This window comes from Papaver somniferum, chromosome 5 (assembly GCF_003573695.1).
Source record: "Papaver somniferum cultivar HN1 chromosome 5, ASM357369v1, whole genome shotgun sequence".
Lineage (NCBI taxonomy): Eukaryota > Viridiplantae > Streptophyta > Magnoliopsida > Ranunculales > Papaveraceae > Papaver > Papaver somniferum.
This window is the reverse complement of record NC_039362.1, coordinates 69844274-69859056: the sequence shown is the minus strand read 5'-3', so window position 1 is coordinate 69859056 and position 14783 is coordinate 69844274. Positions and strand designations below refer to the sequence as shown.

At 36.2% G+C, this 14783-nt stretch overlaps 1 protein-coding gene across 1 annotated transcript; it reads right to left on the bottom strand.

The window, feature by feature from the left end:
* Positions 1-12749: 12749 nt before the first annotated feature.
* Positions 12750-14137, bottom strand: LOC113277505 (cationic peroxidase 2-like). Its single transcript, XM_026526585.1, has 3 exons — positions 13586-14137; positions 13330-13492; positions 12750-13239 (listed from the first exon to the last, which is right to left on the bottom strand). Exons 1-3 carry the CDS (start codon positions 13988-13990, stop codon positions 12818-12820), a joined length of 990 nt encoding a protein of 329 aa, XP_026382370.1. The 5' UTR covers positions 13991-14137; the 3' UTR covers positions 12750-12817.
* Positions 14138-14783: the final 646 nt, after the last annotated feature.

The window sequence follows — 14783 nt, the reverse complement described above, 5'->3', positions numbered from 1 at the left end:
TTTCTATTTGCTTGAGTAAAGATCAAATCGAGAGATTGAGATATAAACTCTTTGATATATCTTTTTATTGATTGAGTCTGACTGTCTAGTTGATTCTCATAAAAAGTATATTGGAGTTTGTCCATACAGATGGCTAAGCGAAATATTGGGTGGTGTTGTTAGACCCCCGCTTTTTCAGTAAGGAGCGCAACTGTACCTTGAATCAGTGTGATATTGATTAGGTTTCAACTACAGTCCAGACCTAAGTTAGTTTGTAGTAGGCTAGTGTCTGTAGCGGCTTAATACAGTATGGTGTTCAATCTGGACTAGGTCCCGGGGTTTTTCTGCATTTGCAGTTTCCTCGTTAACAAAATTTTTGGTGTGGTGTTCAAGGAGAACTCTAACAACTAGGAAACCTAATCTCCACACCTCCTATGTGATACTAGTTGTAAAATCTAGAGTTGATTCTCCTTTAACCTTAGGTTTTTCACGAAACCCTGTAGGTTAACGACTTGAAGACTTCATCGGGATTGTGAATCCAGACAAAACTATTTTCTATGTAGTTACGTGTTCTGATTTTGACTTTTCTATCGTATTGAGTACTATCTTCTCTAAGATTTGCTCGAGATTTAATCTCCAATAGGCAAGATAAAAAGTAGTCACGAACATCTTCGTCTCATCGTTGTGATTCCACAATATCTTATTTCGCTACCATACGATTAAGATTATTGTGAGGTGATTGATAATACTAGGTTGTTCTTCGGGAATATAAGTCTGGTTTATCAATTGGTTCCTGTGCACCTTGATTTATCAAAAGACGGAACAAAACTCGGAGGTATTTCTGTGGGAGACATATTTATCTATTCCAATAGACTTTTCTGCGTGAGACAGATTTGTTTATCAAGTATTCGACTTTGGTCGTAGAAACTCTTGGTTGTGGGTGAGATCAGCTAAGGGAATCAAGTGCGCAGTATCCTGCTGGGATCAGAGACGTAAGGAGCGCAATTGTACCTTGAATCAGTGTGAGATTGATTAGGGTTCAACAACAGTCCGGTATGAAGTTCATTGGTAGTAGGCTAGTGTCTGTAGCAGATTAATACAGTGTGGTGTTCAAATCTAGACTAGGTCCCGGGGTTTTTCTGCATTTGCGGTTTTGCTCGTTAACAAAATTATGGTGTCTGTGTTATTTTTTTTCCGCATTATGTTTTGTTATATGATTGAAATATCACAGGTTGTGCGTTGAATCGATCAATTGGGAAATCCAACCTTTGATTGTTGATTGAAATTGATTGATCCTTGAATATTGGCCTTTGGTACCATTCAAGTTAATTCTCTTATATTCAATCGGGATCGCAAATTCCTATTTGCTAATTGCAGATTGAATTAAGAGAGAGATATAAAAACTCTTTTATATGCTTTTCTCTAGATTGAGTCTGACTGTCTAGTTGATTCTCTTGAAAATATATTGGAGTTTGTCTATTCAGATTGCCCAACGACATATTGGGTGTGGTTGTTGTACCCCCGCTTTTTGAATTGGTATCAGAGCAGGCAAAACAAGTTAAAGAACTTATAAGTCTGTGTTTGTAGGGATCTGAATATGGACAGAAGTGTTATCTCCATAAACGTACCACCAGTATTTGATGGCTTAAATTACTTGTGGTGGAACATTGCTATGCGTTCCTTTCTTCAAACGCGTGATTTTCAATCATGGGTTTATGTTGTTAATGGCTATAATCCTTCGGTCGTTGCAGAAGACGATGCAAACACAGACTTGTAAGGTCTTGAACGTGTTTGCATGCTTTGATACCAATTAAAAAAACGGGGGTACAACAACCACACCCAATATTTATCTTAGCAATCTGTATGGACAAACTCCAATATACTTTCTAGAGAATCAACAAGACAGTCATACTCAATCTAGATAAAAAGTATATCAAAGAGTTTATATCTCAATCTCTCGATTTGATATATACTCAAGCAAATAGAAATCTGCGAGTCTTTATCAAATACTAGAGAGATAACTTGGATGGTACCAAAGACCAATATCCAAGTGTCAATCAATTTAAATCAACAACCAAAAAGGTCGGATATTCTAATTGATTGAACAACGCATAACCTGTGATATTTCAATTATATAACAAAATATAATGCGGAAAAGAAATAACATCGACGCCAGAATTTTGTTAACGAGGAAATCGAAAATGCGGAAAAACCCCGGGACCTAGTCCAGATTGAACACACACTGTATTAAGCCGATACAGACACTAGCCTACTCCAAATTAACTTCGGTATGGATTTAGTTGAACCCCAATCAATCTCACACTGATCCAAGGTACAATTATGCTCCTACGTCTCTGATCCCAGCAGGATGCTACGCACTTGATTCCCTTAGCGGATCTCACCCACAACTAAGAGTTGCTACGACACAAAGTCGAAGACTTTAATAAACAAATCTGTATCACACAGAAAAGTCTACGGTAATAGATAAATCCGTCTACCACGAATATACCTACGAGTTTTGTTCCGTCTTTTGATAAATCAAGGTGAACAGGAACCAATTGATAAACCAGACTTATATTCCTGAAGAACAGCCTAGTATTATCAATCACCTCACAATAATCTTAATCGACGCAGCGAAAAAAGATAGTGTGGAATCACAAACGATGAGACGAAGTGTTTGTGATTACTTTTATATCTTGCCTATCGGAGATATCAATCTCAAGCCAATTATTACAATTGTACTCGTACGATAGAAACATCAAGATCATATCACACAACTACGAGAAAGTAGTATCGGTCTGGCTTCACAAACCCAATGAAGTCTTTAAGTCGTTAACCTGGTTTAGAAGAAGAAACCAAAGGTTAAAGGAGAATCGAGTCTAGCTTAGCACAACTAGTATCACACAGAAGGTGTGGGGATTCGGTTTCCCAGTTGCTAGAGTTCTCCCTTATATAGTCTTTCAAATCAGGGTTTGCAATCAATGTTAGCTTGGTATCAAAGCATTTAATATTCACCGTTAGATGAAAACCTGATTTAGATTCAAGCCAATATCTTTCAACCGTTAGATCGAAAACTAGCTTGTTACACACAAATGAAATGCACGTTTCTATGCTTGTGTAACCGTACCCAAACTTGTACATTTGATGGTTCAACAATAGTCAACCAAATGGTTAGCCATATGATTACTTTCATATCAACCATATTCTTCTTCACCTTAACTAGTTCAAGTGACTCAAATGAACTAGTTAGAGAGTTGTCCAATTGTAAGGAAACCTTATGTAACTACACAAGACACAATCGAAGCAAAAACGATTTGATTCACTCGAATCGGTTCATGAACTATATAGCCACGATTTGCAATTTGCATTCCTTAGTTTATATAAGAATAAGTTCACAAACATTGTTTTTAGATATAACCTACTCAAGTTTGCGGACTGGGTTCGCGGACTTAAGTTCCCGGACAGAGTTCGCAAACTCCAGCAGAAAATCTCGGGACGAGAACTTCCGCCAGTTCGCGGACTTGGCTCACGCCACCGCGCCGGTTCTCTTGATCAACAAAGTTCGCAAACTTCGGTTCAAGGAATAAGGACTTATACATATATGTGTTTCCACAATAATGCTTATATCCTCCAATGGTTATATAATCTAAACTCTCATTTCAATCATTGAAACATTCTTAGAGGACGTTGATATTCAATATTTGTTATTCACAAACTATTTTTCGTCAAAGTAAGAAATTTTTAAAGTGATTGAAACTTTTCATGACTTTCGTCACTAGGTAAAGATGAACTTGGTTAAAGCGAAAACTTACCAACACATATTTCGAGACATAGATAGGCGAGATAAACTCGGCTCGAAATAGCAAATGTGTATAATCTAAGTGTATATAGCAAAACGACTTTTGTCTCAAGATAGGAGATAAATATACATTTGAGTGATAGATAAGTTCAAGTCTCCAGATACCTTTTAGTCGATGAAGATTAACCGGTTCCTTGAGTAGTCCTTCGTCTTGTATGATGATTGCCATGGAGTTCTTGAGCTCAACTACACTTTTTATCCTAGTCTGAGACCTTAGCTATAGTAGACTAGAAATCAAGACTTATAGTTTTGATCACTAACATTGACAAACATGCTTGAGATAGCAATGCATGCGAGTTCGACCGAGCAATGCTCTAACAATTGGTGCATCTTGTCTCATGTGCCTGATAAAAAGAGACAAGATTTTGCACACCTCATGCTTTAGGAAAAGAGAATTGTTTTTATATTGTTTTGATTTTCTCTTTTAGTTTTCCTATGCTTTTCAAGTCTGGAATTCGTTCCTATTTTCATATCTAATTGATATTGGAAGGGACCTCCTAGTTTAATCAATAAAAGAGGGTTATTCTCGAAAATTCTACCCTCTTTAGGGTTGAGAGTTGTGGGTGCATGAACTTGTGTGTTTAAAAGTTATGTAACCCTACATTACTCCTTCCTTCACTTGAAACTCTTTTTATCAAAAGACTGCTTGTTGAGATCATCTTGTGATTTCCTCTCACAATTCCGTTCGTATGAATACTGTTAGAGCACTGCTCGGTCGAACTCGCATGCGTTTCTATCTCAAGCATGTTTGTCAATGTTAGTGATCAAAACTATGAGTCTTGATTTCTAGTCTATTATAGCTAAGTCTCGGACTAGGATAGAAAAGTGTAGTTGAGCTCAAGGACTTCATGGCAATTCATCATACAAAGACGAAGAACTACTCAAGGAACTGGTGGAACTTCATCGACTAAAAGGTATGTGGAGACTTGAACTTATCTATTACTCAAAAGTATATCTACTCTATCTCCTATCTTGAGACAAAAGTCGTTTTGCTATATAGACTTTGATTATACATATTTTCTATTTCGAGCCGAGTTTATCTCGCTTATCTATTTCTCGAAATATGTGTTGGTAAGCTTTCGATGTGGCCAAGTTCATCTTTACTAGTGACGAAAGTCATGCTAAGTTTCAATCACTTAAAAATGGCTTTGACGAAAAATGGTTTGTGAACAACAACTATATAACGTCCTCTAAGAATGTTTCAATTATTGGAATGAGAGTTTAGATTATATAACCATGGTTAGATATAAGCATTTTGTGGTAACTCATACATGTATAAGTCCTTATTCCTTGAACCAAAGTATGCGTACTTTGATGCTCAGGAAAACCGAAACTAGAGTCCGTGTACTGTCGGAGGTTCTCATCCCGGGAATTTCTGCCGGAGTTTGTGAATTGAAAAAAAAACTTATTTCGGGTACTTAAGTCCGCGTACCAGTCCGCGTAATTAAGTTGGTTATTTTCTAAAAACGATTATTTGTGAACTTAAACTTATATAAACTAAGGAATGCAAGTTTGCAAACCGTGGCTATAAAGTTCATGAATCGAATCGAGTGAATCAAATCGTTTTTGTTTCAATTGTGTCTATTATAAAGATCTAAGCAATTGAACAACTCTCTAACTTGTTCATTTGAGTCATTTGAACTAGTTGTGGTAAAGAAGAATATGGTTGATATGAAAGTGCTCATATGGCTAACCATTTGGTTAACTACTGTTGAACCAACTAGATGTACATGTTTGGGTACGGTTACACAAACCTAGATAAACGTGCATTTCACTTGTGTGTAACAAGCTAAGTTTCGATCTAACGGTCGAAAGATATTAGCTTGAATCTAATCAGGTTTTCATCTAACGGTGAATATTGAATGCTTTGTTACTAACCTAACATTGATTGCAAACCCTGATTTGAAAGACTATATAAGGGAGAACTCTAGCAACTGGGAAACCTAATCCCCACACCCCCTGTGCTATACTAGTTGTATTAGCTAGAGTCGATTCTCCTTTAACCTTAGGTTTCTATCGATACCCTGTAGGTTAACGACTTGAAGACTTCATTGGGATTGTGAAGCCAGACCAATACTACTTTTCTTGTAGTTATGTGATATGATCTTGTTGTTTCTATCGTACTAAGTACAATCGTAAGATTGACTTGAGATTGATTTCTCCGATAGGAAAGATATAAAAGAAGTCACAAACATCATCGTCTCATCGTTTGTGATTCCACAATATCTTCTTTCGCTAGTCGATTAAGATTATTGTGAGGTGATTGATAATACTAGGTTGTTCTTCGGGAATATAAGTCCGGGTTATCAATTGGTTCCTGTTCACCTTGATTTATCAAAAGACGGAATAAAAACTCGTATGTATTTCTGTGGGAGACAGATTTATCTATTACCCTAGACTTTTCTGTGTGATACAGATTTGTTTATTAAAGTCTTCGACTTTGGGTCGTAGAAACTCTTAGTTGTGGGTGAGATCAGCTAAGGGAATCAAGTGTGTAGTATCCTGCTGGGATCAGAGACGTAAGGAGCGCAATTGTACCTTGGATCAGTGTGAGATTGATTGGGGTTCAACTACAGTCCAGATCGAAGTTAGTTTGTAGTAGGCTAGTGTCTGTAGCGTCTGAATACAGTGTGTGTTCAATCTGGACTAGTCCCGGGGTTTTTCTGCATTTTCGGTTTCATCGTGAACAAAACTTCTGGTGTCTGTGTTATTTCTTTTCCGCATTATATTTTGTTATATAATTGAAATATCAGAGGTTGTGCGTTAAATCAATCAATTGGGAAATCCAACCTCTGGTTGTTGATTGAAATTGATTGATACTTGAACATTGGTCTTTGGTACCGTTCAAGTGATTTCTCTTGTATTCACTTTGACTCGCAGATTTTTATTTGCTTGAGTAAGTATTGAATTGAGAAAGAGAGATATAACTCTTTGATATACTTTTATTAAGATTGAGTCTGACTGTCTAGTTGATTCTCTTAAAAGTATATTGGAGTTAGTCCATACAGATTGCTAATCGAAAAATTAGGTGTGGTTGTTAAACCCCCGCTTTTTCAAATACTCCAAGCATTATGTCTTCTGAGGTAAAAGATGTTAATATGATTATTAAGCCATCAATCATGAAGGAAAAAGATAAATCTCTGTTACCTCCAACTTTAAAAAAAAAAAAAGGAATGTGAGGAAGTTAAGAGATGTTCTTTCAAATTCTCAGAAGTTTTCTGGTGTTCTTGAAGAGTTGAAGGAAACAAGGAAGGAGATTCAGGAAATAAAGGCTATTGCGTTGAGAATTGTTGAAATTCAGAAGGCCCTGGTTTGACATCAGTTCAAAAGGTTTGTTGGAATCGACTCCTTCCTTCAGGAACCTTATGTTCTCATGGCTGTCGACGACAAGGAGTTCGGGGACGATAAAGAATTTTTCAGGGGTCTCAAAATCTAGGAAACTTCTTATGAGAATTTTTTATTGGGTTTTTAAGAAGGATAACTAGAGTTTGTGAGTACACATAGCTATTTGCCAACGTTTTCATCTTGCAATGTTTAGATTTATTTGTTTAAATTCTAAGTTATTTGGAAGATGATTTTTGCAATATTAATCTTTATGGTGTTATATATTGCAAATTGTTATGGGATATGTTGTTTACGTCCTTGAACCTTGACCGTCCCATATTTGTTCAAAAGTTAACTCTATCATATGTCGTATGAAAGTATTGATAAAAGATAGAATGCACTTTTGACTACAAAAGTTAAAGCCGTTTATGTCATTATGCAAATATTGATGGAAGAAAGGATGAACTTTTGTTTATAAAGATTAAGTCTATTATATGTCATTGTGCAAATAGTGATGAAAAATAGAAGGAATCTTTGATTATTCCGCAGTATTGGTTTTTCCCTGATCCACATCTTTGTGTATGTACTGTGGTGCTTCGTAAGTTTTCTTATGTTGAGCATGGCAAATTGAATTGATCATTTTCCTTGTGGTTAATTCAATTGTGATTTTTGGATACAAATTCATGTTTCATGTGATTTGTTAATGTCCAGAGAAATCTTTCTTTTCTTGTAAAAGTAAGGTCGCTCTTGTTGTTATTTCGGGAATGACATTTTATGGGGGAGAGTTCTTAATTGAACTTGTGCTTAATTGCCAAATCTTTGTGGGGAGTGCGGCTGTGGAATATTGTAGGGGTTATCTTGTATCTTTATCAACTCCTTGATGAATGCACTTAGTTTCGGCTATATGATTGCATCTAAACAAGTTGAAATGTTGTTCTCTTTTGGTCATGCAGTATCTCTATGGAAATTTCATTAGGATCCCACTAGTTTTCATACCTTTTCCAATTTTTATTGACAAAAGGGGGAGAATTAATGTGTAGTTCACACTACAAATACATATGGTTTACAAATCATTATGTAAGGGGGAGTGGTTTTCATGTGAGATGAAGTATTGACTAAGAGGGAGAGATACATATCACCATAGTATTGTTGTCAAAGTTGTGATACAATTGAACTTTGATGTTGTGTAACAATAATATGACACTGTATAACAATGATTGAGAGCAACTGTTTTCTCATTGTTATTGCTACGGATCTTCAACAACAATGATGCGGAATTGAACACATTTGGAATCATTGGAGTATTTGGAAGTGACGAATATTTCGAGTAATGTTGAAGAACCAAGGAGATCAAGCATTTGTATGAGAATTTACAAAGTTTATTTATTTTGTAATCCATATATATTGATAGTTTTGTCACTAAAACTGACAAAGGGGGAGATTGTTAGATCACTGCTCGTTCGAACTCGCAAGCGTTGATATCTCAAGCTTGTTTGTCAATGTTAGTGATCAAAACTATAAGTCTTGATTTCTAGTCTACTTGATGTCTCGGACTACGATAGATTGTGTGGTTGATCATTAGACTTCACGACGTTCATCAATTGAAGACGAAGAACTACTAAGGAGAGCTTGTGGAACTTCATCAACAAAAGGTATGTGGAGACTAAAACTCATCTATCACTTGGAAAGTTTATTTCTACTCTATCTCCTATATTGAGACATAAGTCGTATTATTATGGTTTTCGATAAAACACATTTGAGATTTCGAGCTGAGATTAACTCGCTTACATATTTCTCGAAATATGTGTTGGTAAGATTTCGCTTCAACCAAGTTCATCTTATATTCTTGACGAAAATCAAAAGATGATCATGTGAAAATCACCGAGTAACATCTTACATGGTTTGTGTGATACAATCATTTGGTGTAGACTTGGAATGTTTCGTTATGATTATTTCAATAACTTGAAAACTGCTTTGATGCTAATAGTGTGTGAAAAAGGCTATTGTCATCCTCTAAGAAAGTTTCAATGATTGAAATAGAGTTTAAAATTATTGGATTATGAACATAGTTTGCATTCTTGCATTATGTGATCCATGACCGGGACTATAGTATGCATACCCGTATGCGTACTTGTAGTTGTGAAATTACGTATACCAAGTACACATACCGGTACGCATACTTGCGTAAGGTATAGGTCCGGGAATTTCTGCTGGGTTTTGGAAGTGAACTAAGGTATGCGTACCCGTTCGCATACTGGCGAACCCAAACTCAGACCGGCTACTTATGTATGCGTACCCGTTTGCATACTTGAGTGGTTAAAGTTCTAAAATCGGTTTGTTCATGAACTAATACATTTATATATTAAGGAATGCATTCTTTGCAAACCGCGGCTATAATGTTCATGAATTGATTCGAGTGAATCAAACCGATTTTGCCTCAATTGTGTTCTTGTATAATTCTATGAGAATATAACAACTGAACAACTCTTTAACTAGTTTCATTTGAGTCATTTGAACTAGTTATGGTTAAGATGAATAAGGTTGATATGAGAGTGTTCATACAGCTAACCTCGGTTAACTACTGTTGAGCCAACATGGTGTACACGTTTAGGTACGGTTGCATAAACCTAAATGAGGGTACATTTCATTCGTGTATAACAAGCTAAGTTCGATCTAACGTTTGAAAGATATTAGCTTGAATCTAATCAGATTTTCATCTAACGGTGAATATTGAATGCTTTGTTACCAAGGTAACTTAGATTGCAAACCCTGACTTGAAAATTATATAAAGGAGAACTCTAGCAACTGGGACCCATAATCCCCACACCACCCGTGTGATACTAGTTGTATAAGCTAGAGTCGATTCTCCTTTAACCTTATGTTTTCACGAAATCCTGTAGGTTAACGACTTGAAGACTTCATTGGGATTGTGAATCCAGGCCCAACTATTTTCTCTGTAGTTGCGTGTTCTGATCTTGTTGTTTCTATCATATTGAGTACTATCTTTTCTAAGATTTGCTCGAGATTTAATCTCCGATAGGCAAGATAAACAGTAGTCACAAACATCTTCGTCTCATCGTTTGTGATTCCGCAATATCTTGTTTCGCTACCATACGATTAAGATTATTGTGAGGTGATTGATAATACTAGGTTGTTCTTCGGGAATATAAGTCCAGTTTATCAATTGGTTCAAGTGCACCTTGATTTATCAAAAGACGTAACAAATCTCGTAGGTATTTCTTTGGGAGGCAGATTTATCTATTCCAATAGACTTTTCTGCGCGAGACATATTTATTTATCAAGTCTTCGACTTTGGGTCGTAACAACTCTTGGTTGTGGGTGAGATCAGCTAAGGGAATCAAGTGCGCAGTATCCTGCTGGGATCAGAGACGTAAGGAGCACAACTGTACCTTGAATCAGTGTGAGATTGATTAGGGTTCAACTACAGTCCAGTCCGAAGTTCATTGGTAGTAGGCTAGTGTCTGTAGTAGCTTAATACAGTGTGGTGTTCAAATTTGGACTAGGTCCCGGGATTTTTCTGCATTTGCGGTTTTCCTCGCTAACAAAATTCTGGTGTCTGTGTTATTTCTTTTCCGCATTATATTTTGTTATATAATTGAAATATCACAGGCTGTGCGTTGAATCGATCAATTGGGAAATACAACCTTTGGTTGTTGATTTAAATTGATTGATACTTGAATATTGGTCTTTGGTACCGTTCAAGTTACTTCTCTTATATTCAATCGGGCTCGCAAATTCCTATTTGTTGATTGCAGATTGAATTGAGAGATAGAGATATAAAAACTCTTTGATATAATTTTCTCTAGATTGAGTCTGACTGTCTAGTTGATTCTCTTGAAAGTATGTTGGAGTTTGTCTATTCATATTGCCAAATGAAATATTGGGCGTGGTTGTTGTACCCCCGCTTTTTCAAAATCTCAACCCAGAACCGATATACGTTTATGCACTTGTAAACCGATTCTAGAAATCGGTTTACAAGACTTAGAACACATACTGATTGTAAAATTCAAGAGTTTTTATGTGATTTACATAAATTCCCGCGTAAACCGATTGTAAGTCTGGGCATTTCTTTGACCGTATTTCTCATAATTTCTTCATCCAATGTCAGATTGACCTCATTATTTTTGCGTTCAACTCGTATTTTCATGTTTTATAATATGAAGATAAAAATTACAGAATTTCTGCAAAAATTCAAACATGGGTAATGAATCGGTTGTTATATGCATTAACGTATACTGATTATATTGTTGATGTTCATTAAACACGATGAACATCAAACAGAGAATCTGTTTATGTAGGTGTACCATATCCATAGATTATGGGAAATCGTGTTTGATGAACATCAACAACAATCGGTATACGTTAATGCATATAACAACCGTTTGTGGTTGATTTTTAGAAAATTTGATGAGGAAATTTCAGAGTTTGATACTTAAATCACTGATGAATTTCTCTTCGAATGAACGGACTAAAGGGACTTAACTTAATCACTTTAATTGTTTTTCACCGGAAAATATTGTTTGGAAAAACAAAAACAAAAAATTGAATTGTTATTTGAGATTAAGTTTTAGTTTTTGATTTTGATGAATTGGATTTTAGTTTTTGATTAAAGATTGCTAAAAGAAATGATCAAGATTTTTGTGTTTGTTTTAGATAATTAGAATTATTAAGTTTGTGTAAAGGGTAATTTAGTATTTTAACACACCTTTAACACTCCTTATCCTTCTCTATTGGGTAGATGGAGAAATCCATAGGCCTCAACTAAAAGCTTTAGACCTCAAACTAGGGAGGATATTTTATCAAAATCCCAAAAGTTGCCTTAGCGTGGTTGTTTCTTGGGTATGGAATCGTATTCCCGAGAATATGATTCAATACCCTTGTTTGGGATGTGTAATAACTTGGGGAATTATATTCCTTTACTTTTAGGTTTCCCAAATATGGGGAATAGAAATCCCACCTAGAAGGTGGATTTCGGATTCACGTCGGTGGGGAATTGACTTTTTCTTCAATATTTTTAAATTTTGGTAACTATTCCCTTACTATTTGATCATAATCCTGACTAAACCAAATAAGATTAAAGGAATCATATTCCAAAAGAACCATATTCCTGGAATCATACTCCCAGGTAAGGCATTTCCTTCCCGTCAACCAAACACACCGTGAGGTTTCCCAAATATGGGGAATAGAAAACCCACCTAGAAGGTGGGTTTCGGATTCCCGTCGGTTGGGAATTGATTTTCTTTCAATATTTTTTTATTTTGGTAACTATTTCCTTACTTTTTGATCCTAGTCCTGACTAAACCAAATAAGATTAAAGGAATCATATTCCAAGATAACTATATTCCTGGAATCATATTCCCAGTTACGATATTTCTTCCCGTCAACCAAACATGCCGTAAAAGTTATAAGTGATGGAAAATATAAGGTGAGACTATGAGATCAAATGAAACCATAAAAACCAATGCTTGTGGTGACTTAATTTTTTTTTTCCCCTTCCAATCATTGAACTTTTTGGTGATTTAATGAATGAACCGGAAACAATCTGAAACCCCCAAATAGCTAATGCTAGAAATTAATAAGCAGATAAATTATCCACAATTCAACTGAATTAATTAAACTGATAAATCAGTCTAATTAATTAATTTTTGAACAAACTGTTCGAATTTCTCCTTCCAAACCAGTCTTCACACCCACATTACTCATCTTCCCCATTGATTGGCTAAATTCGACGTTGAATAACAACCTGCTCAAACCTCTAAAGGGACCAGAAAAACGCCGAACCACATGTTGAGTCGCTGAATCAGCCCATAATCTCTGATCAGATTCAAGAACTCCTCTTCCATTTCTCAAGTTATCAAAGAAATTTGAATCAAATCTATCTTCGCTATCAGTATCGAATGCGATACGCCTAGTTGGATCACCATCTGCTGGACATAGATCACGTAAAGTTTGAACGAATGATGGATCGATCAATGGGTCAGCCCCGGTAGTTGAATCGACATTGTAAAGCCTGTATCTGACAAAGCTGCAAGCTGTTGTCCCTATGGTGTGACCCCCTGTAGTTGGCAAAAGAAATCGCATGTATATTAGATCTCTACTCAACAGTTATGTACTCTTAATTAACTAGCATGTTCGGTTAAGCTTACCAACTAAACTAACAACGTCCTTAATATCAAGTCCTTTATCAGCAAATTTTTGTATTTGTACGTCGACTGAATCCGTGACATCGGGAAGATTAGTGGTATCAGAAGCTAATGATACACGCCCATCACGACGTCCTGTTGCTACTGGCCAACTTGGCCCATTACTCTGCAAGATTCATGGTAAATAACCATCAACTTAATTATTTATTTTAATTTGCAACTTAGTTAAATACGTAAACATTAAAACCTCAGTACTTACTAATACGACAGAATCTCTTGCAGCTAAGGCAAGAATATCAGCACAGGAAACAACACCAGGGCAAATAGCTTCGATTTGTTTCTTTGCATCCTCGATGACTTCATAACCTCTCAGTGAAAGATTAGGTCGAGCAGTTTTTTCTGTGGAAGGTCCGTCGATAAGAACCGAAGCATCACAACCTCGAACAAAACAATCATGAAAATGCATCCTCAGTAACCCTGGGGCTAGTCTAGGGTTCGCATTAACATGGGTTTGGACAGTAGCTCGGACAATGGATTCAGCTTGAGGACATGTTCTGAAATAGAACCCAAATCGAGTATGTTGTGCTTGAACAGATATTGTCGCGAGGCTGGTTATTGTTAGTACGAGGAAAATAGAAAGATAAGTACTATAGTAACCTGCCATTGGTGAAAGAGAGTAGGGGATATGAAGAGATTGTGAAGGGTTTGGACTTGAGCTGAGAATGAAGAGATCTGACTGTGCTCTTTAGTTTCGCATGTTGGGTAGTGATGATGTTTTGGGAATGAAATGAAGAGTATATTTATAGGGATTTGATTTTCACGGGAGCAGGTGAAATAGCGAGTGAGGGAGACTCTAAGGAAGGTCACTCTAATTTGTCGAAACACAAAAGCTAAGAAATCACTGCTTAATACGTTGCATGGATTAATCATTAATCAAGGTGCTATGTATTGCACTATCCCATCAAAGAAAAAGAAGAAGAAAGAAGTAGCACTGATTTAGAAGGTCCTACACCTTTATCAGGAATATGGATTGAGCTCAAATCTCGGGGGGGCATTTTACTAACTATCAAAAGCAGAGCCGGCCTGAGGCAAGGCAACCTTGAGACTGCATGCATCTTACCTATTCTATCTATTCTACATTCTACTCTACTAGTCTCAAGATCCTCCCGATTTGATTTCAACCCTACCAACAAAGCAATTTGGTCCAAATATACCAGCCCACAAAGATTTCATGGTTTCCAAAGATTCTCCATTACAAATACCAATTAATTAATTAATCTATTTATATTCAGTAAAAAAGAAAAGTATTACAAGAAGACAAATTCCAAATCAGCCTGTCTATGGTAGTGGTTGAGCCGCGGACACAAAAAATGCCCTTCTGTAAAGATTTATTGACTTTTGCTTCTTCCATTTAGAACTATCTTTAACCTATTGTAAAAAGATCTCTTCTAAAGGAT